At 67.6% G+C, this 21,957-nt stretch overlaps 4 protein-coding genes across 4 annotated transcripts in view; 2 read left to right on the forward strand and 2 right to left on the reverse strand.

Annotated features, from left to right (window-relative positions):
* Positions 1-13,593: 13,593 nt before the first annotated feature.
* Positions 13,594-14,333, forward strand: EMIHUDRAFT_235503 (hypothetical protein; the record flags this gene model as incomplete). Its single annotated transcript, XM_005780002.1, has 3 exons — positions 13,594-13,644; positions 13,862-14,059; positions 14,133-14,333. The coding sequence occupies 3 exons, from the start codon at positions 13,594-13,596 to the stop codon at positions 14,331-14,333; spliced, it is 450 nt and encodes a 149-aa protein (XP_005780059.1).
* A 222-nt stretch (positions 14,334-14,555) lies between these two features.
* On the reverse strand, positions 14,556-15,224 carry EMIHUDRAFT_114501 (hypothetical protein; the record flags this gene model as incomplete). Its single annotated transcript, XM_005780003.1, has 1 exon — positions 14,556-15,224. One exon carries the CDS (start codon positions 15,222-15,224, stop codon positions 14,556-14,558), a length of 669 nt encoding a protein of 222 aa, XP_005780060.1.
* A 954-nt stretch (positions 15,225-16,178) lies between these two features.
* On the forward strand, positions 16,179-17,321 carry EMIHUDRAFT_114502 (hypothetical protein; the record flags this gene model as incomplete). The annotated part of the gene is made up of 1 exon (XM_005780004.1): positions 16,179-17,321. One exon carries the CDS (start codon positions 16,179-16,181, stop codon positions 17,319-17,321), a length of 1,143 nt encoding a protein of 380 aa, XP_005780061.1.
* Positions 17,322-21,525: 4,204 nt separating this feature from the next.
* Positions 21,526-21,957, reverse strand: part of ATPVc/c'5 (vacuolar H+-ATPase V0 sector, subunits c/c) — a 2,175-nt gene continuing 1,743 nt past the window's right edge. Inside the window, exon 7 of the mRNA XM_005780016.1 lies at positions 21,526-21,897. Coding sequence (XP_005780073.1) covers positions 21,814-21,897 — 84 coding nt within the window. The 3' untranslated portion in view covers positions 21,526-21,813. The remainder of the gene's footprint in view (positions 21,898-21,957) is intronic.

Consider the following 21,957-nt stretch of genomic DNA (forward strand, 5'->3'; position numbering starts at 1 on the left):
GCGCGAGGTGAATACTGGGTGTGTGAGGCGCGCAGGAGGCGAGGGTGGGCGCGCCGGCGGTCGAGCCACCGAAGAATTCGACGTGGCGCAGCTCCGCGCCGGCGGGGACGACCAAGCACATGATGTCGGCGGCGGTCACGCGACGAGGGAGAGCCGCAGGAGCCCTCTGTGGAGCAGGCGCGCGAAAGCAGCGATGAGTGGAGCCGCGATCAGCCACCTGTGGGCGGTCATCGGGGTCGCGGTCAAGCTCGCGACGGGGTGAATCTGGTGCGTCTAGTATCACTGGTGGGCTGGGTGTGCAGCAGCGGCGCTCAAAAAGAGGGAAAAAACTCGACAACTGTTTGGAGTGTCTACATTCTCGAGGCACCGTTCTCGGCCAGGCCGGAAAGCTGGCTGGTGGTCGCGCGCGGCGCGTCAGCGCCACTCCGACTGGTCGGGCACCTCGGCTGGGTCCATCGGCAAGAGGCCAGCGCCGTCGGCCAGCCCCGCGAGCGCATGGGCGGCCGGCGCGAGCGGAGATCGGCGGGCTGAGATCGGCTCGTTTGCCACGAAAAGACGATGCCCCAGGGGGGGGGGTCCGAATAAGTTACATCATAGGGAAGCCGCCACCGACGAGCGCGTTGGACTTTTCACTCCGGACAAAACACGCGGCACAGCGGACGGTGCGGGGCGTGCCGCCGTCTTTGCGGCGAGGCGCGGGACCGTCTGTGGCGAAGTGGGTCGCGTCCTCCGGAGGACGCCGCCGTCGCCTCTGCGTCACTACGTGCCTCCCCATCTTTGTAGCCTGGCGTTTGTGCCCCGTTTGTGCCGCGTCCCGTGCCCCCGAGTTCATTTTATAAATTCCGATTTCCGTACCCATCATCCACACCCTTTAGCCTGACTCAGGCGATTTCCGATTATAGATTATAGCCTGACTCAGAAGTCAGATCTCAGTCGTCGAAAACTCAATGAAAATCCGGAACATGGCATCTGAACTCGATGGAAAGCGCACCGCGTCTACTCTCCCCACCTCCCCTCGCGCGCATGAAGCTGGCACAAACACAATCGTGAGGTCGACCCCTCCCCTTACCTCTCTCACGGACCCGTGTGGATGCTGAATCTCTCGCCACTGTCCATCGGCGAGGCGCGCGCCGTGGCTTCTGACCCCCGCCCACCCACCCACCCCCCACCGCTGAGTGTGTCTGCGGCCCCGGCGCCTCCCCCTCCAAAGTTGCAATGCTCGCCGCGCCGTCGCAAACCCCTCCCCGCCCCCCCACCCCACCCCACCCCACCCCTCCCGCGCTCTTCGTGCCCCTGCTGTCGGCTCTAGCCGCTGCGTGCGATGGCGCGCCACCGCCCCTGGCACTCGGCCGGGCTGCGGCCGTAAAAGTGCGTCGCGACCACCTCCCAGAACCGCTCCTTGCCGCCTGGCCGCGACGAGCAGCGCGCGTGCCACTGCGTCCCGTGCAGCATCTGCAGCAGCTTGCGGAGCCGCGCGTCGGCGGCGGCGGACCACTCGCCTCGCCGGTAAGTGCCCGCCGAGAGGTACCTGCCGCAGCACGGGCGAACCTTCTCGGACCCTTCTCGGACCCTTCTCGGACCCTTCTCGGACCCTTCTCGGACCCTTCTCGGACCCTTCTCGGACCCTTCTCGGACCCTTCTCGGACCCTTCTCGGACCCTACTAGGCGCCTGCCGCAGCACGGCGCGGACTGCAGCCGCTGCCGGAAGGGCTTGCTCGCCTCGGCGTCGTCAGTCCAAGTGGGCAAGTCCTCGACCGCCTAGAAGGGTCCGAGAAAGGTCCGAGAAGGGTCCCTGGCATGCCGGCGCAGCTTGTGGCCTCCCCGGCCGCCTTGCCAAACAACCGCTCGGCAGGCGCCGGCGCGGGCGGCCTCACCCTCTCCTCCCGCCAACCCGTCTCGGCCGGCGCGCCGCGGCCCCAGTACCGCTTGCCCTCCTTGCGGTTGCGGTCGTAGTTGAAGCGGACCTCGAGTAACAATCACACCCACAGTTAACTACGGGCTGGCGACTAGCTGCGGCCGCGCTTGAAGCGAGCCTCGCTGCCCGCCTCGATCGCCTCCGTGGCCACCAGCACCATCGCGTCGAGCGCGCCGCCCATCGCGGGCACGTACTCGAGCGCCGCGTTCGGGCGCGCCTACAGGCAGGTTCCAAGAAGGTTCCAAGAAGGCTCCTTGTTCCTCGTACTCGAGCGCCGCGTTTGGGCGCGCCGAGTGGTTCGCAAACACGCCCGGCCAAAACGGGCCGTCCCCCGGGCTGTTCTCGTACGCGCCGTCAATCACGGTGCCGCTGCCGGGCAGGTCGAGCACAAACGCGCCCCGCGCCGCCAGCTCCCCAGGGAGGCGCGGCCCGGCGTACTCCGCAACCACCTGCCCGCGCACGATGTCGGCGCGCGCAAACAGCCCCAGCCCGACGCCGCACGCCGCCACGAACGCCCAATCCGCCACGCCGTAAGCGGCGGCGGTGAGCGTGGCGGCGATCTCGCGCGCTGCGTCGGCCTCGATGGCGTGCTGGGACAGCCGCGCCGGCGGCGTGGCGTGCTCGGAGAGAGGCAGCTGCAGCGCGCAGCCGCCGCCCGGCGCCTCGGCGCACCACCACTTGCCGACGAGGAACTTGGCGGGGCGGCCGCACAGGCAGAGCGGCGTGGGCGCGCCGCGAGGCGGGGGGGAGCACTCGTACCCGCACCCTTCCCCCGCCTTGGCGCCGCACCACCAGCGGGAGCGATCCCACACGCAGGGCAGGTTGCAGCGGCAGCGGGGCGGCGGCGCCGGCGGCGGCAGCACGGGCGGCGCGGCGGCGAGTGGAGGCGGGAGGTCCGCCTGCGGGGTGTGAAGACACAAACGTCAGGGGTGTGAATACACACGCGTCAGGGGTGTGAAGACACACGCGTCAGGGGTGTGAAGACACAAACGTCAGGGGTGTGAAGACACACGCGTCAGGGGTGTGAAGACACACGCGTCAGGGGTGTGAAGACACACGCGTCAGGGGTGTGAAGACACACGCGTCAGGGGTGGGACGACGGCCTCGTGCCGTGTGCTCGGGGGGGGCGGCGCGGGAAGGGCACGGGCTACGAACGCGGGCACATGCGGCTGACTATTGTTGAAGTGTCCTCTCGAGCGCTGGGGTTGGAAGACAAGAGTGCGTCTTCCGCTCCTCGGGCGTGTCGCCTGGAAAGCGTCGCCGAGAGGAACCTGAGGCAAGGTAAGGTAAGGTAAGGTGGGGTAAGGGAAGGGAAAGTAAACTTCTCCACACACACGAGGTGGTGGGGCAAGGGCCAGGCTAGTCCCTCGCGACTCCACGTCTAGACAGACAGGAGCACCACACGGCATTGAAAGAGGAAGGCCCGGTGCGCGTGGGCGAGCGGTGTGTGCGTGTCTGTGTGTGTGTGTGCGGAAGCGCACCTCGCCCTGGTCCTCCTCCTCGCTGCCGGACTCCTCCTCAGAGGAGGACCGCGCTGCCACCCCCGGCGACGCGCCGCGGGGGGTAGGAGCGATCGCGTGCCTCGGCCGCTTGCGCGGTGTCCCAAGGCTGCTGTCGCCGTCGCAGCCGCCATCGCCTCCGCCTCCGCCTCCGCCTCCGCCTCCGCCTCCGCCTCCGCCTCCGCCTCCGCCGCCGAGCCACGCGCGCAGCGCCTCCACCAGCGACGCCGCCTCATAGTCCGGGCGCACAGCCTGCGAAAACAGAACGCCGAAGAGTTTCGGCAACGGGGCGCGCATCGAGGGGAATCTTGGGGAGTCTCGAGGAGATGAGGGGAATCTAGGGGGGGGGGGGGGGGCATTTGGGGCGCGCCACCGAGCAATGCGACAAACGGCGGCTGCTTCCGGAGTAGAGCCACCGCCGCATGGACGCCTGTCGGGCGGAACACATGCGTGTCTCAGGACCAGCCCCCCTCCCCCACCGACGAGCCACCGCCGCAGCGACGCCTCGCACGGCCACCCCGCAACGCGCGCGACATGCGCGACGCTGAGGGACTCGGAGCGCATCCGCTGCCGCACCTGAGGAGAAGGAAGTGCCTCGCCTCTGCAGGCCGAGGACGTGTCTAGGAAGTGTCTGGGAAATGTTGTCCTATCTAGGAAATGCTGGGTGTCGCTGCGAATCCGTCGTCGACTCGGACTGACAACCGCATCCCCGCGCCTGCACACGGAGCTCGGCGCAACCGCTGCCGAACCGCGCCACGCCGGGGCGCGACACCACGCGTAGCGGCGGCCGCTCGGGCGTGCCGCCGCCGCGGCCGCGGCCGCAAGGGGTACCCGAGCCCGACGCGGCGGCGGGGGCGGCGGCGAGGCCGCCTGCGGCGCTGAGGGGGCGGGCTAGCGGCGCGAGCGGCGTACTTGCCTTGCCTCTGTCCGCGCTGTCGCTGTCGTCTTGCGTCGCCTGAGCGGCAGTTCATTGGTTCCTCTGGACCAGTTGAACGCATCCACGAGCGCATTCATGGCACCCTTGCGCGGCCTGCACCTCGTCTTCTCTAGGAAGCGTCTCGGAAGTGTCTCGGAAGTGTCTCGGAAGTGTCTAGGAAGTGGCCTGCACGATTACCTCGTCCTCAACCTTGACGCGGCCTCCGCTGCCGCCCGCCTCCCTCCCCGCAAGCGCCTCCTCCGCCCCCTCGCCCTCCTGGGCAGCAAACACAGCCGTCGATCGAGCCTTGATCGACTCCTCTGCCCCATCGAGCTGCACGCTCAACCAGCCGCCGCGCTGCTCGCGCGTCACGACGCCATAGCCCTTGCCCTTAACGCGCACCCGGTCGCCGACGTCGATCACGTCCTCCTCCTCCGCCTCCTCTTCCGCCGCCTCCTCCTCCTCCGTCACCGCCTCTTCCTCCGCCTCCTCCTCCGCCTCCTCCTTCTCTGCTCCCGACGCCGCCTCTTCCCGCCCTCGGGCAGGAGAGACCGCTGTCGTGCGGGCCTTGATTGGCTCCTCCGCCCCATCTAGCTGCACGCTCACCCACCCGCCGCGCTCGCCCCTCGTCAGCACTCCGCAACCCTTGCCTTTGACGCAAACACGGTCGCCGACATCGAGAAGCACCTCCTGCTGCTGCTGCTGCTGCTGCTGCTGCTGCTGCTGCTGCTGCTGCTGCTGCTGCTGCTGCTGCTGCTGCTGCTTCTCCGCTGCCCGGCCCTCCGCCTCCGCCCCCTCGCCCTCCTGGGCAGCAAACACAGCCGTCGATCGAGCCTTGATCGACTCCTCTGCCCCATCGAGCTGCACGCTCAACCAGCCGCCGCGCTGCTCGCGCGTCACGACGCCATAGCCCCTGCCCTTAACGCGCACCCGGTCGCCGACGTCGATCACGTCCTCCTCCTCCGCCTCCTCTTCCGCCTCCTCCTCCTCCTCCGTCACCGCCTCTTCCTCCGCCTCCTCCTCCGCCTCCTCCTTCTCTGCTCCCGACGCCGCCTCTTCCCGCCCTCGGGCAGGAGAGACCGCTGTCGTGCGGGCCTTGATTGGCTCCTCCGCCCCATCTAGCTGCACGCTCACCCACCCGCCGCGCTCGCCCCTCGTCAGCACTCCGCAACCCTTGCCTTTGACGCAAACACGGTCGCCGACATCGAGAAGCACCTCCTGCTGCTGCTGCTGCTGCTGCTGCTGCTGCTGCTGCTGCTGCTGCTGCTGCTTCTCCGCTGCCCGGCCCTCCGCCTCCGCCCCCTCGCCCTCCTGGGCAGCAAACACAGCCGTCGATCGAGCCTTGATCGACTCCTCTGCCCCATCGAGCTGCACGCTCAACCAGCCGCCGCGCTGCTCGCGCGTCACGACGCCATAGCCCTTGCCCTTAACGCGCACCCGGTCGCCGACGTCGACCACGTCCTCCTCCGCCTCCTCCTCTTCCTCCTCCGTCACGGCCTCCTCCTCCGCCTCCTCCTCCCCGCCGTCGCCATCGCCGTCGCCGCCCTCCCCGCCCTCCTCGCCTGCCTCGCCCCCTGCCTCCGCCTGCGCCGCGCGCCGCGCCTGCTCTCGCTCCGTGCGGCGGCGCTTCTTCTCCTCGAGTCGCCTCATCTCGCGCGCCAGCTGCAGCGCCGCCTCCTCCGCCGTCTCGAACGGGCCGTACGTCTCGCGGATCCCGCCTGAGTACGACTCTCAATTTCTTACGACTGAGAGGGCATTTGCCGTGGCGTCCAGCGGATCCGCGCCCATGTGCAACGAGACGCGGTAGGCGGTCTCGCCGTTGACGAGACACTCGGAGACGTTGCGGAAGCCGCTTTGGGGGGAAGGGAAGGGGGGGGGGGGGGGTGCGATGGGGCGATGGGGCGCGAAGTGCGGGGAGGCCCGGGGAGACGGCACCTCTTTGCGATCTCGCTCCGCGCGAGCGATAGCCCCTCCTCCTCGGCCAACTGCAGCGCCTCGGCGGCGGTGAGTGGCTCCTCGCTCTCCTCGCCGCTCTCCTCGCTGCTCTCCTCGCTGCTGCTGTCCAGCCCGGCGCCGCCGCCGCCGTCGCGACCGTCTTCTCCGTCGCCGTCGCCGTCGCGCGCGCGCTTGCGGCGTCGCGAGCTGCCGCCCTTGTCCGCACCCGACTCGACCCGCGTCCACACGTGCCGCTCGATCGACTGCTTGGTGACGCCCTTCTCGCCGCGCCGCGCAACCTTCGAGTACTCGAGGTCGACCGTCCACCGGCTGCCGTCCGCGGCCGTCCGCACGGTGCCCGGCATGAAAGAGGCGGCAGAGACAGTGGGCGGGGCTGCGCCGTCGCAGACCCCCTTGCCGGCGCTCGAGGCGCGGGACGGCCCGCCCCGCGCCTCGGCCCGCCCCTTGCCCGCCGCAGCACCCACCGCCGCCGCCCCGCCCTCGTCCGCCATCTCCTCGTCTGAGGACCGCCACTCCTCCTCCGGGTACCTGACGCGTGATTGGAGAAACTAATCCGACGAGCTCCGAACATCGGGCAGCCAAAGCCAGCCTCGGGCAATCTCGATCAATCTCACTGGCCGACTCACTCGCACGCGTCGCGCATCGGGTCCGGGTTGAGCGCGCAATGCCAGCGCTGCGGCACCGGCGCGCGGGTGGGCGGCAGCCTCCGCCACTTGTTGCACCTGATTGGCAGTGACGCGTCTTTAGCATACGCGATGGATTGAGATTGAGGCCCTCACCACCTGTTGCACCTAGTCAACATTGACTTGTCCGTGTGCACTCCGACGATTGGTGGTGTGGCGGCTCCGCCGCTTGTCGCACCGGTCGCACTGCACCCAACGCGAGTGTCCCTGCTCAAGCTTCTCGAGCTTCCTCGCCCCGCCGCGAGGAGGAGGCGCGTCCCCCATGTGCCACGCCTCGGCTGAGCACGCCTGCAGCGCGAGCGTCAGCGTCTTGTACACCTCGCCGCCCGGCGAGAGGTAGTCCTTGCGCTGCTGCCCACGAGGCACGACGCGCCACCCCGCGGCGGCGGCGCCCAACCCGAGCTTCTCGTCAACCGCAGCCTCGCTGTACTCGCCGGGCAGCAGCGGGTGCCTCCTCGCGCCGCCGCCGCCGCCGCCGCCGCCGGCCAGCGGCGCCTCCCCGACGCCCGCCGCCTCTTCGGCCGCAGCCGCCCTCTGCCCGAGCCAGCAGCGCACCTGATGAGGCACGCGAATCTCATCCACAAACGACCTGGATGCCGCCGCCGCCCTCTGCCCAAGCCGTGCACCGCGTGCGAGATGGTGCGTACAGTCTGGTCCCTTGCGCCGCGCCACGGCCGGTCGAGCGACGAGATGCCTGCTCGCACGTCCCGCCCTCTCGGTGCCGCGTCTCCCTCTCTCTCTCTCTGTAGGACCGGCCGAGCGACGCGGTGCCCGGGATCGTCCCCTTGAGGTAGGCGAGCATCTTGGCGCGCGGCACGCCGGCTAGCTGCGCGAGCTGGCGCTGCGTCGCCGCGGCGCGCACGCCCGCGCGCTGCGCCTAAGAGAAAAAAATGTGGGGGGGGCGTACAAACAAAAGGCGAGGCAGCGGCGTCGGACCGCCCGGCGCGCTGCGCCAGCTCGATCTGGTTCGAGCAGCGGCGGCGGACCGAGTTCTCGTCGAGGGCGGCCATCGGCTCGAGCTGCGCGTCGAACTCGCGCACGAGGGCGGGGTCGAGGATCGCCGCCTGATTTGTACACAACCATGGACTCTCGGTGCCATTCACGGGTCGAACTTGGGCGCTGGCGGGGTGAAGAGTGGGCGGCCTCGTCCTCCCACGAGTCTGCCCTCGCGCCGAACCCCTTCCAAGAGACGAGGAACTGGCGCACGAGCCTGCGTAAGGTAAGGTAAGGTAAGGTACACTTCTCGAGCCTGCGAGGTGAAGACGCAGACATCGGGGCGGGAAGACGGCGTTGTGCAGCGTACTCAGAGCACCAAGGGAATGCGAGGGACGCGAGTACAGCGAATACGGCTGAATGCGGCTGAGTCAGCTGAGTACGTGTCCTCTCAAGCGCTAGCTGGGATCCACGAACACACGTATTCCGCTTCTAGTCGCCCGGGCCCTCCGCCGGACGGCGCCACCGCCCACCGCTGCGCGAGGAGCCGGTCCACCGAGTAGACAGTCTCGTCGCCCTCTGACTCGGAAGAGGCCTCCTCCTCCGCGTCGGCGTCGAACTCGTCCTCAGGCGCGTCGCACGACGCGGCCGCGCCGTTCGGGTTCATCGCGCAAAACCACTTCTTGGGCAGCCGCTCGGGACGGAACCGGTCCTCAAACGGCAGCCGCCGCCACTTGTCGCACCGGTCGCACTGCGCCCAATAGCAAGGCGCGTCGTCGCCCTCCGACTCGCTGTCGGCGGCTGCCGCCCCCTCCCCTCCGCCGCCGCCCTTTGGCGCGGGCGGCGACGCGCCGCCTCTGCCGCCGCCCCCGCCCCTCCCCCTCCCCCCCCCCCTCCCCCGGGCTCGGCCCCGGCCAGGCTGCACCGCGCCGCCCCCGCGGCCCGCCGCCGACCTCGCCGCCTCGCCGCATCCCCAACACCGCGGCCTGCCTCCTCCTGCGCCCCCGCCTCCCAACTGCACAGCGGGATACTTAAGCGTCGCGGGCAACAACACACCGCCGCTACCGCCGCCGCCGCTCGCCGCGGCTTGCTGGTCTCGCGCCGCCGCGTCGAGCTTTGACGCAGAAGGAAGCTCCACGCCATGCGCCGCCAGCAGCGCCGAAGGAGAGAGAGGCCGCCGCCGCCCGCAACCCCCGCCGCCCCCTCCGCCCCCGCCCCCGCTGGCGCCGTCGCGGCCGCCACCCGCTCCAACGCCGCCGCCTCCGGCGCCGGCGCCGGCGACAGGGCGGGAGGGAACGCACGTCACGCCGTTGGCCGCTGCGGTGGCCGCCACGATGGCTGCCGCCGTGGCCGCCGCGGGCGATGTGGCGGGCTGCGCGCTGTGTGCGGCGAGCGCCGCCTGAAGCTGGCGCTGCATCGAAGCGGCAGTGCCTCCGACCTGCGGCTGCTGCTGCTGCTGCTGCTGCTGCTGCTGCTGCTGCTGCTGCTGCTGCTGCTGCTGCTGCTGCGCCTGCGCCTGCGCCTGCGCCTGCGCCTGCTGCATCTGCTGCTGCTGTATCTGCATCATCTGCTGGGGCACCGGCATCATCCCCGGTGGCGGCGGATAGTATGCCATCGCAGGGAGGCCAGCGTTGTAGTAGCCAACCGGGAACCTGTTCACAGCTGCAAGGGTGAAACGGCGCGACACGCACTGACAGAGAGAGCGTGGGAAAGACTCATCCGGAGCCTTGCGTCGTAGGGTGGCCACGTGAACGGCTGCGCCTGCGGCATCACATGCGGCTGCACGACCTGCGCCTGGCGCAACATCTGCATCTGCTGCTGCTGCTGCTGCTGCTGCTGCTGCTGCTGCTGCTGCTGCGCCGCCGCCGTCGCCTGCTGCTGAAAGGCATTGACGGGCACCGCGGCGGCGGCTGGAGTACCTCCCCGCCCGCCGGCGCCGCCCCCAAACGGGTAAGCGACTGGGAGGGGCTGCGCTGGCACCGGCTGCGCGCTCAGCGGCACGGGCACCTAATTAAGTATATAGCCGAGATGTAGACGAGATCTGAGTAACCAATTCACCTGTGCGCTCGCCGGCACCTACGAAAGAGGGGCTCGGCAAGGTGATCCACAGCCAGAGGACACGCCGGGGACGCGGCGGCGGCGGCACCGCCGCTGGCAGCGCCACCACCGGCGGCGCAGCACCGCCTAGGGCTTGCTTCCAAGCGGGTCTGAGTGGTGAACCCGCCGGAGAGCGACTCCACTCTAGGAGGTGTCTAGGAGGTGTCTAGGAAGTGTCTAGGAGGTGTCTAGGAGGTGTCTAGGAGGTGTCTAGGAAGTGTCTAGGAGGTGTCTAGGAAGTGTCTAGGAAGTGTCTAGGAGGTGTCTAGGAGGTGTCTAGGAAGTGTCTAGGAAGTGTCTAGGAAGTGTCTAGGAAGTGTCTAGGAGGTGTCTAGGGAGTGTCCAGGAAGTGTCTAGGAAGTGTCTAGGAGGTGTCTAGGAAGTGTCTAGGAAGTGTCTAGGAGGTGTCTAGGGAGTGTCCAGGAAGTGTCTAGGAAGTGTCTAGGAAGTGTCTAGGAGGTGTCTAGGAAGTGTCTAGGGAGTGTCTAGGAAGTGTCTAGGAAGTGTCTAGGAGGTGTCTAGGAAGTGTCTAGGAAGTGTCTAGGAAGTGTCTAGGAAGTGTCTAGGAAGTGTCTAGGAAGTGTCTAGGAGGTGTCTAGGGAGTGTCCAGGAAGTGTCTAGGAAGTGTCTAGGAAGTGTCTAGGAAGTGTCTAGGAAGTGTCTAGGAAGTGTCGCCGCCGGCGTGACGCGGCACTAGGAAGTGTCTAGGGAGTGTCTAGGAAATGTCTAGGAAGTGTCTAGGAGGTGTCTAGGAAGTGTCTAGGAAGTGTCTAGGAAGTGTCTAGGAAGTGTCGCCGCCGGCGTGACGCGGCACTAGGAAGTGTCTAGGGAGTGTCTAGGAAATGTCTAGGAAGTGTCTAGGAAGTGTCTAGGAGGTGTCTAGGAAGTGTCTAGGAAGTGTCGCCGCCTGCGTGACGCGGCGGCGCGCTGCTCTCGTCGCCGGTGAGGTCGATGGTGTCCGGCCTAACGAAGACACAACGTCAAACAGCATCTCTCCTCCGTCACGATGGCTTGGTCACGCTTGAGCGTCGGAAGTCGGCGGCCTTGGCAGCGGGACGCGCGGCGGCGGCGGTGGCTCGAGGCTGCCGAAGTCCTCGTCGAGGTCCTGCGCGGTGCAGACGCCAGCCTCAGGGCGGGAAGGTGCAGACGCCAGCCTCAGGGCGGGAAGACGGTATCGTGCAGAGCATTCAGAGCACCGAGAGAACGCGAGGGGTGCGAATACGGCGACTACAGCCCGATGCGGCCGGGCCGAGTCCAGCGGAATACGTGTCCTGCCGAGCGCGGGTGTTTGGAGTGCAGACATGGGCATCTTCCGCCGCTAGAGAGTCGCGATCCTCTCGCGCGATCTCGACGCCGTCGTCGCCCGCCGGTGCCCCGGCAACCTAAACGTGCCCCACCCGCATACACAATCACAAGAGTGGGCGGCCCTTGCCACCGCGCCATCGGCCACGACGGCACCAGCGGCGGAAGCGATGCCCCAGCCCCCCCCGCCACCGACGCCGAAACACCAACCGCCGCACTCGCACTCGCACCAGCGCAGCCAGCCCCCGCCGCCGCCGCCGCCGCCGCCGCCGCCGCCGCGGCCGCCGCCGCTGCGGCTGCGTCCGCAGCGGCCGCCTCGCGGCTGGCCTTTCCCTTGGTGCATGGGCACCTAGAAGCACTCCGAAGGAGCCCCGAGTCACCACGAGGTCAAACGGCTGATAGCGACCCCCGCGGCCGTCAAGCCGTCGGCGCACCCCTTCTTCGGCTGCCCGCACGTGCGACACATGTACACGCGCCGCCCGCCGCCTGCTCACAGCCGACGAGGGCTGTGAAGGAGACGCCGTTCACAGCAGCGCTTGGGCTGTACACTGCGCGCGCCGCCGCCTCCTCGCCCCGCCTCCTCCCCCGCCCCCTCGGCCGCGCCTCTGCCTCCGCCGCCGTCGCTCTCCCCTCCCGAAAGCGCAGCATCCGCCTTGCCGCCGCAAGCAGAGCCGGTGAGAGGGCGGGCAGGCGCGACCCGAGCCGCCGGGCGTGTCGAGTCTGCGCGGAGTCATGCTACGCTCCTCCCCGTGTCTCTAGCCTGGCGTCCCCATATCTCCCCACATCTCCCCGTGTCTCTAGCCTGACGTCTGTGCCGCGTCCGTGCCGCGTCTGTGCCGCGTCCGGTGCCACCAACTGTATGCTTCCTGTCTGCGCTGGTCCGGACAAGGAGAGCAAATCACGCGCCAGTGCGGTGCATGAGTGCGGTGCCGTCGAGAGTGCGACTCACCGCGCACGAACTCTGCACTCCTCCCGCATCTAAGACAGTCGGCTGCCGGCAGCGGCGGCCGAGGAGGCCCCTTTCGCCTCCGCTCCGGAGACGCGCCGCCTAAAGGGGAGATATGGGGAGATATGGGGACGGTTCGCGGACCTTTCGCTTCCGCTCCAGAGACGTGTCGCCTAAAGGAACGCTCCACGAAAAGTCCGCGAAATGTCCAGGAGCCGGCCGAGCTGCAGTGCCCGCGGTCGCGCCGTCCACGCCGGCCGCAGCGGCGCCGTCCGCGCCAGCATCCCCAGGGCGCGACGGCAGCGGCGTGCTGTTGCCAGATGCGCCTCCGCTGCCCCAGCTGCTCTTGCAGGCACACCTGGCGGGAGCGGGAGTGGCGGGCGCAGTGCAAGGCGGGTGTGTGGGGAAGGGGGGGGGGGGGGGGGGCAGGTGGACGGTGACGTGCGGGCGGTCGTCTCGGCGTGCGTATGAAGCGCACCCCCCCTTCTTCGGCTGACCGCAGCGGCTGCACTTGTAGGTCCGGCGGGCGCCCGAGGCGGACGCATCGCGTGGAGGGACGCGGCAGCCGCAGCTCTTCTTCGGGCGGCCGCAGGCGCTGCACTCGTACACTTTGCGCTTGCTGGCCGCTTCTTGCCCATCCTCCCCCGCCGCCGCCGCCGCGACCCCAGCCTCAGCGCAGTCGTCGGCCTCGTCGATGTCGATCGCGTCGACAGCAAAGGAGGAGGACGCGGCGGGCCCGGAGGACGCGGTGGCCGAGTCGTCGCCCACCTGATCGCAGCCGCCCGCCGCGCCGCTGTCGGCGAGCTCCGGGGCAACTGCCTCAGCAGCAGCGAACCCCATCGTCGACGACGACGAAGCGCCCACACCCGCCCCCGCGTCGACCTCCATTTCGGCGGACCAGGCGACATCCGTGGACCCCGGAAGGCCTGCGGACAGCGCCTCCCACTCGGCCCAGTCGGGCTCGCCGCGGTCCGACATGGCACAGAGAAGGCCCTGTGCAGTTTGGTGCAGGGGGAGATGGCGCTCACTTCTGGCCTCTTGCGAACACGCTGGTAAATCGGGCTGAATTTTGCCGAATTTTAATTTCTGACCATGCGGAGAGAGAGAGAGATTTTAGAAAACCAACCAGAAATCACGACTCCGAGTATATGAAATGAACTCGGGGGCACGGGACGCGGCACAAACGGGGCACAAACGCCAGGCTACAAAGACGGGGAGGTCTGTGTGAGCTCTGTGTCTTGGTTTGCCAACAACATACCTAAAACTCCGAGTATGACACTATGAGAGAAGGAGACCTGGCTGGCAGCCGCCTCCCCCCCCGGTGGTGCTAAGGCAGGAGCCGAAAGATGGCGCGGCAATCGCTGTTGTGTCCTGGCGAAGAATTCCAGAAAACCGATGTACCCTAACCGCCTCGGAGCCCGAACCCTCGTTGTGTTCGGCAAACGCAAAGTCCGGTCCATGTCCTCGCTTGCTAGACACGTCGCTCGTCTCGGCTTGCAGCTGCCGCTGGCACCTCCGCCGTTGCCGCTGCCGCTGCCGCCGCTGCTGCTGCTGCTTTTGCCGCCCGCCGGTGCGATCGACATTGTCGCCTCTCGCGTCCGCACGGTCGAAGAGGACCAGCACAAGCTCAAGCACTTCTGGCGCCTCGGTGAGGGGTTCGAAGGCGTGCCAGCGCCACCTCCGGCGGCCAGCCTCGCCGCCGCGGCGGCTAACGGCCCGCCCGCTCCGCGAGCAGGCTCGGCGAGCGACTACGTGGAGTACGTTGTCTGGCTTCTCGGCGTGATCGGTGTGCTGTACTTTCTCGCAAACCCGGTGCCGCCCAGAGCCGCCTCCGGCCCAGCGCCCAGCAGACGACAAGCACTCACCTCCCGCGGCACGTGCGCAGAACGCGCGCCGGAACTGGCACGTCGACGAGCGCGACGAGGCGTGGAACGACGACGCGGGCGGCGAGGGCGACGGCGAGGAGGGCTTGGCAGAAGCGTGGCAGCCGGACTCTGCTGGCGACGACGCCGCCGCGCGGCGAGAATCATCCAGCCAGGCCACGTTCAGGCGTCGGGGCGGGCGGGCAGGGCAACTCGACGAGTGATCCTTCCACCACGCGTGCGAAGCGCGACACGCAGGCGTTTGCACTTTTCAGTTTTCTCTCCCACCTCCATTGGGTGTCAATTGCTAGACGGCGGAGCGCCTGTGTTACGAGTCCGTGGTGGGTATACCCGTCAGAGACCGCGCGGGCCGCGGCTCGCTCACCTGCAGACTCACGACTCACCTCCACCGGCTCCACGCTCCACCCAGTGGAGCGGGCGCGCGCCTAGCCCTTCTTCCACCCGTTCTCTCCGGGCCTGTCCACCCGGATCACCTTGACGTTGAAGAGGAGCGTCTTGTCGATGAGGTCCTTGTTATACAGCACAAAGTTGAGCGCGCGTTGGCCCGAGAAGGTGCTAGGGACAGGACCCACCCGCTCGTGGTCCTTGTCATCGTCTGGGTAGCTGAGGCCGGGCCGGTAGGGGACCACCACCTGCCACACTCCACCCTCGCTCATCCCCGCAACGGCCTCCTCGAGCGCGGGCAGGACAGCGCCCTTTCCGAGCTCAAAGCGGAGGTAGGCCTTGTCCTTGCCGTCTAGCTCGACCAGCTTCTTCGTCTCGAACGGCCGACCAAAGTAGCCGATCGTGTAGCCGCTCCAGTCCACCACGACGCGGTCGCCGGCGACGGGCGACTTTCCGTTGCCGGGCTTCGCCTCCTTGAACGCCATGCCGCTCGGCCGCTTTGTGAAGTCGTCGTACGACATCTCGCTCTTGCCGTAGTCCTTGCCCGCCAGCCCAGGCTGAAAGGCCTTGTCGCCGGCAATCTGCCCCTGGTCGCCCGACGAGACGCCTCCGACGGCGATGGCTGGCAGCGGCCGCCAGGTCGCCGCAGGCAGCAGCGCCGGCAGGAGCTGGAGGATCTGCGAGCGGGGCAGGTTTGATCTGAGGACCATCGCCGCCGCAGGGCCTGAAGCTGGATTCGAGCTGTTTGGGGGGAAGGGCAGGGTGCACACACCTCAAGGTTCCAGCCCAGCGAAACCTCGAGAGCGAAACTTGCGCGTGACATTCGGCGCCTACCGAGCCTCGACCCGCGCCCGAGATGTTTTCGTCCTTCTCGCCGTCGGCGGAGACGCACCGCCTGGTCATCCAACACCATCTCAACCTCACCATCAGGCCCGTGGAGCACACGGCCTCCTCTCGTCGCTTCGCCGACTGCTCGGCCGGCGTTGTGCACCCGACCCATCATGTCTGCTGCAACGCTACTTGCGGGCTGTGCGGCGGACACGGCTGCTCCAGTCGCCCTGGCGGGCCACGCCAGTGCTGCATGCCCGCTATTTTGCGTACGGGTCGGGTCTGCGAATCACAGGCGGACGTGGCTTGCATCCTGCGGGGCAGCAGGCAAGAATTGCACGATCACAATCTGTCGAGCCAGCCGCTCCGCCCTCACGTTGAGCCACCGCCTCCGCCTGCCTCAAAGGCCGTCTCAAAAGCCAATAGTGTTGGCCTGAGCACTTCCGCCCCCTCGCTCCCAACCCATCCACCCCGCCCCGGGCCGCGCCGCGCGATCTCGGGCGATCTCGCGCTATCTCGGGCGATCTCGGGGCCGCGCCGCGCTATCTCGGGCGATCTCGCGCTATCTCGGGCGATCTCGGGGCCGCGCCGCGCTATCTCGGGCGATCTCGGAGCGTCGCTCGCGCGGCGTCACACCTGCTCAAAAAGGAAGGAGGTTGGAGGCAGGAGGTCACGCCCCATCCAGAGCGCCGTCGTCGCCGGGTTTTTGGCCCCCGGGTCGTCGCCCGACGGTTGCTGCGCGGGGCAATTTTTTTTTACACGCCTGCGCCGACCGCGCGCGGATCGCGCGGGACAACGCCCGGCTGTGTGTACTGGGTGTAGATTATTACTCACATATGCTGCTCCTCCTCGCCGCGCCAGCGGTCGCGCGCGCCGTCGTGGGGCCGCCGGCCGTCGCGCCGCGCGTGCCTCTCTCCCGCCGCAGCTCGCGGCCGGCCCTCGTCCTCGAGGAGCCGCCGCTGCAGGACGCAGCTTGGGCGCCTCCGTCGCCCTCGCCGCGGCCGGAGCTGTGGCAGGCCCTCGTGGCGCTGAACGGCTGCACGCTCCTCTGGGGCTCGCAGCACGCCGTCATCAAAGACGTCGTCTCGGACGTGTCTCCCGCAGCCTTCAACGCGGCGCGCTTCGGTCTCGCGGCGGTCTGCGCGCTTCCGTGGGCGCCGGGCGCGCCGTGGCGGCCGCGGCGGCCGCCGGCCGCGGATGCTCCGCCGGCGTCGGCCACGTGGGCCGCCGGCGCCGAGCTCGGCCTGTGGTCGTGCCTCGGCTTTGCGCTGCAGTCGGTTGGCCTTGAGACGACGAGCGCCGGTCGGTCTGCGTTTCTGCTGTACCTGAACGTGAAGCTGGTGCCGCTGCTCGCGCTCCTGCTCTACGGCCGCACCTCGCCACCCCGCACGTGGGTCTCCGCACTCCTCGCCGTCTGCGGCACCGGCCTGCTCGCCTCCGACGGCTCTCCGCCCAACGTCGGGGACGCGTGGTCGCTCGCTGCTGCGGTCGCGTCCGCATGCTTCATTCTCCGCCTCGAGGCGGCGGCCGCAGGCGCAGCGCCGCCCGAGCCGGCGGAGCTGAATGCGGCGACGCTGACTTGCGCGGCGGGATACTTTGCGCTCCTGGCGGCCGCAGAGGTGGGCGGTGCCGGGGGAGCGGCGCCGGTGCCGCTGATGGAGGCTGCGCGGGCGCTGGGGGAGAGCTCGCCGCAGATCTGCTACCTCGCCGTCGTGACCACGTTCGTGGCGCAGTGGCTGCAGGCGTACGGCCAGGCGCGGGTGGGCGCGCAGGACGCGGCGCTGCTCTACGCCCTCGACCCTTGCTACGCGGCGGGCTTCAGCTACTTGCTGCTCGGCGAGACGCTTGGGCCGCAGGGCTTCGCGGGCGCTGCGGTCGTGCTTGCGGCAGTGGCGATCAGCCGCGGGGGAGGGGGTGCCGGCGAGGGCGGCGGCGAGAGGAGAGAGGACGAGGGTGCGAGGACCTCGAGAGCCGAGTGATGCAATCCCCGCACCGAAAACCTACATCGGAGCACGCGGCGAAATTCCCTTGGAGTTGGAGCACTTGGAGTGCAGTTACATGTGTAAAATAAAGAAAGAAAGAAAAAACAGAAGGCGGCGAGTGCGTTGTGGAACCTGTCTGTCAACGCCGACAACAAGGTCGCGATCGCGAAGGCGGGCGGGCTGGAGGCGCTGATCGAGCTGCTGGGCAGCGGGACGCCGGTGGGCAAGGAGAATGCGGCGAGTGCGTTGAAGAACCTGGCTACCAACGCCGACAACATGGTCGCGATTGCGAAGGCGGGCGGGCTGGAGGCGCTGATTGGGCTATAGGATGCAGACGACACCCCTCCAGCACGTGTCACTGCCACGATGGTGGCGCGTCTTACGCGCCCGCCCGCCCCACCCAGGCAGGATGGAGCTAGGCCGCGACGACGTCCCTCGGCATGCCCCCGTAGGGCTTCTGCCGAAATTCCGTCTCGCAGCATTGCTAGGGGCAAAGGTAGGCTTCCCACACGAGGGTGTAAAGCCCGATCTAGGGTACCATACTTGACCCCCCCCCTGGCTCGTCGTCTTTTCGTGCCAAACCAGCGCGATCTCGGCGGGGCGTCAGCGCCTCTCGGAGGGGCATCATGCGCTCCCGGGGCCGCCCGACGGCGCGGGCCTCTTGCCGATGGACCCAGCCGAGGTGCCCGACCAGTCGGAGTGGCGCTGACGCGCCGCGCGCGACCACCAGCCAGCTTTCCGGCCGGGCCGAGAACGGTGCCTCGAGAATGTAGACACTCCAAACAGTTGCCGAGTTTTTTCCCTCTTTTTGAGCGCTGCTGCTGCACACCCAGCTCACCAGTGATACTAGACGCACCAGATTCACCCCGTCGCGAGCTTGACCGCGACCCCGATGACCGCCCACAGGTGGCTGATCGCGGCCGCCGCTCACGCTGCTTTTCGGCGCCTGGCTCTCAGAGGGCCCCTGCGGCTCTCTCTCGTCGCGTGACCGCCGCCGACATCATGTGCTCGGTCGTCCCCGCCGGCGCGGAGCTGCGCCACGTCGAATTGTTCGGTAACTCGACCGCCGGCGCGCCCGCCGGCTCACCTCTCGCGCCGCCCCTTCGCACAAAGCCCGCTCACGCCGCACGTACTCAGCCATCGGCGCGACATCACCCCCGCGCAGGCACCTCGCGACGGGTCGGCGCACTCGTGCGGCTCAACATGAACCTACGGAGCGACTCCGCCGCGGCTCGGCGCTGCCCATGGCAGCAACAGGTGCCGCCCCACCACCCGCCTGCTGCCTCTGCCTCTCTCAGCCATGCGACCCCGCCGCCAATGCACACCTCGAACGCGACGTCAGATCCCGCTGCGACTGGCAGCATTCGCGGCGATGAGGCCTCCGCCAGCACTGATCGTCACAACTCGTCTGTTACGCTACACGTTTTTGCCCTCTGCAGGTGAGCGGACCGCTGCAGCCATCGATGGTGGAGCCGCGGGTCGGGTGAGGGAATGACCTTTTGGCGCGGCGCTGCTATGTGCCTGCGCGCTCATGGCGCCTTCAGGGGTGCGCCTGAGGCGTGTAGACTGCGGGGCGCCGCGATAGCGCGGCGCCGACGGTTGTGTCGCTCACTGTCACACCCACGACACGGTCACAGTGTGTGTGCAGTGCGTCCACTCCGGCGACCGTGACGCCGTCGGCGCTCGTCAAAAACATCTACTGTGGAGCTCTAAGTGTGGTTACGTGTTGTACTAGTGATGCTGCACTAGGCGGCCCGTTTTTAGCAAAAAGCAGATACCACATCGCGCATGGTCATCGAAAAACCGCATGTTCGCCCGTCTGGGACCTCTTCGTACGGCTCCAAAAACCGCTCCTTAACGACGGCTACGCGGCCCGGCGGTCGATCTGCGCCTTCTCAGCGGTGGAGGGGATGTGGGCGGTACGTGCAGACCGCGTGGTGCTGCGATGGCTTGACGAGTCCGACTCCCAGCGTCGACTCTGCGACCCCACGGAGCCTCTGCTGCTCCGGGGGGGGGGGTCTGCAGACCACCCGGCCGAACTTCAGAGTGGCGGTGCTCCTCAAATACCGCTCAATCGCCCACGATGTTGTGGAGGGGACATATGCTGATGATCCTGGCCCGATTGGTTCGCTCAGAAAGCTTCTGGGCGGTCGTTAAGATTCGCTCCCCGCACACCGGCCGGGAAGTATGGTACCCTAGACCGACCGCGCCACTAGGGGGGCGCGACCTTTGGGTCAGTCCCCTAGCGCACACTAGCCATGAAATCTAGCCGTGTGTGCTGGCGTCCGGGCAGCGGGTTAACAAGTACACACTAGCAGCTTCGATAGGAATTCATCTGTCTCGCGTTCCTCAACGCTTGCGATTCAGCTGTCGCGCCGCTGGATGATCTTGCTCAGCTCGCCGCGAGCTCGACCTGAACGCTCAGCGGCGCGACCGCTGAATCGCAGCCGTTCGTGCTGCACGCATGCATCGTTGCGGTTTCAGATTACTTCCCCCCCTCCGTACCTAGGTAGGAATTCCGCAGCTCGCGCGAATCTCCCTCTTAACCCACCTCTAACATCACAATAGTGAATTCCTAAGGGCGCGCAAGTTTCGTGCGTCGGCCGCTATCAGCCATTGGGCTAAGTTCTCCTTGACGGCGCTGTTGGGCACGCGGCAATCGCTCCGACCTCGGCAGCCGGGCACACGAACATGTCTCACAGTGCTTCCTCTGCCTGCGCTGCGCGCTACATCCTCCTGGACAACCGTGTCGAGCGATTCTCAAACCAGCGCTATTGCATGGTGCTTGGCGCCTTGCTCGCGCAGCGGCTCGGCCGGACGCTAGTCGCACCGGCGTACGCCCGCGGCGAGATCTTGGACCCACCGTTCGGCGCGGCCGGCGTGGGCACGGACTACTTTGACTTTTTTGCGCCGCCACCGCGTCTGTGCACGGTTCGGCTGCGGCGCTTCCTTTCTGACCATAGGGGCTGTGTGTCTGTGCATGCATGCATGTGTGTGCATGTGTGCATGTGTGCATGTGTGTGAGTGTGTGTGTGTGCAGTAGGTGGGCGAGCTTCAGGCACGCTCATCTCGATCGTCAAGACGTCGCTACGCGCGGTCTTCCGCGGGGGGAGCTGCGTCGACGGGTGCGGGACCGCGGCGCAGCCAGTGCCGCGGCGAGGCCTCCGGCTGTTTGCGGCGGGCGGCTTGCTGCTCGCTGCATGGCGAAAAACTCGTCTCGCCACACGCCAAGGGCTTATGCTCTGGCGAGACGTGAGGCGCATGCGCCCAGGAGGGGAGGGGGCATGTGTAACGACACTGCTAGAGATGCCTTTCGGGGCCCAGAGATAAAACTTCTGTGATGCCATGCGTGACCTAGTAGTGTCCCCAGCTATGGGCGTGTCCACGTGTTGGAGCCAGGTGTAGTGTGGGCGCGAGAATAGCTCCGCCGTTCATGGAGGCAACCGATGCGAGTCGACTGGTGTGTCGTCGTGGTTTCGTATCAAGAATACTCACTCACTCACTGCATGTGTGTGTGTGTGTGTGTGTGTGTGTGTGTGTGTGTGTGTGTGTGTGCGTGTGCGTGTGCGAGCCGCCCTGAACGCCACGAGACCGCCGAGTTTGTTCTTTTTGAGCTTTCCGTTCTTTTTTCTTTTTTTTGGCTGAGCCACCATGGTGGCGGCGAGCTTCAGCGACGAGGGCGGCGGCGTGGTGCTCTGCACTGCGTCCAACCTGGCGGAGCGCGAGGTGTACGAGCGTTTCAAGCAGGAGCAGGGCGAGGCGATCCAAGCGCTTGCCGACGACGCGAAGCTGCTCTTCCGGGTGACGGTGGACGACAACACGCCGCTCAAGCCCGGACAGAGCCACGCGCTTGTGTACGCGGGCGTGGCGCACACGGCGCGGCTGTCGCGGCTGCTAGAGGTCTTCAACGCACGCTACTGCAAGGGCGAGGGGCAGGAGGGCGCTTTCCTGCTGAGCAGCGGATACGCGATCAAGCCAAACGCGTCGTGCGGCAGCGTCTTTATGCGGCACGGCGATAGCGTCACCTTCCACTCCGTCGTCGACTTTACGCGCCTGGCGTACGCGTCATGACAACCGCCTGCTGTTGGCGTAAACTCCGAGACTATGTGTGCCTGTGTGACTGTTGCGCGTCCGTGCACGGAGAGTCCTCTCCACCTCTCGCGTCGTCTCTCGGTGTCGGACTCTCTCGATCCACTTATTTCTGTCTTCATTTTATCCATACCAGGCAACGTACAGGGCCTCTACTCCAGTCGACCTGCCCTCCCTTGCGCCGAGCGCGCTGCCCGACGCTCTCCTCTCACAAAGTCACAGGCTAAGGGGGGCAGCCGCGGGGGAAGAGAGAGGCAGCGGCCAGCGCCAGCGCGCAGCGCGCGGCGGATCACCCGGCGAAAGCAAAACGGCGGGGAGCGCAGCAGACTGGCGGCGACGGCCGTGCGGCGCGGCGCTCACGCCTCTGCGCCACGGCCGGCGGCGCGCTTCAAGAGCGGATTCAGGAGCTGGCTTTAGCCGACAGGATGAGGCCGACGATGAGTCCGTAGAGGCCGAGCGCTTCGGCGAAGATGAGGATGAGCACCTGCGGTTAATCAATCAACAATAGGCTAATTAACTAATTAACCACTTCGGCGAAGATGAG

The sequence above is a fragment of the Emiliania huxleyi genome, assembly GCF_000372725.1.
Source record: "Emiliania huxleyi CCMP1516 unplaced genomic scaffold EMIHUscaffold_220, whole genome shotgun sequence".
Taxonomy (NCBI): Eukaryota; Haptophyta; order Isochrysidales; family Noelaerhabdaceae; genus Emiliania; species Emiliania huxleyi.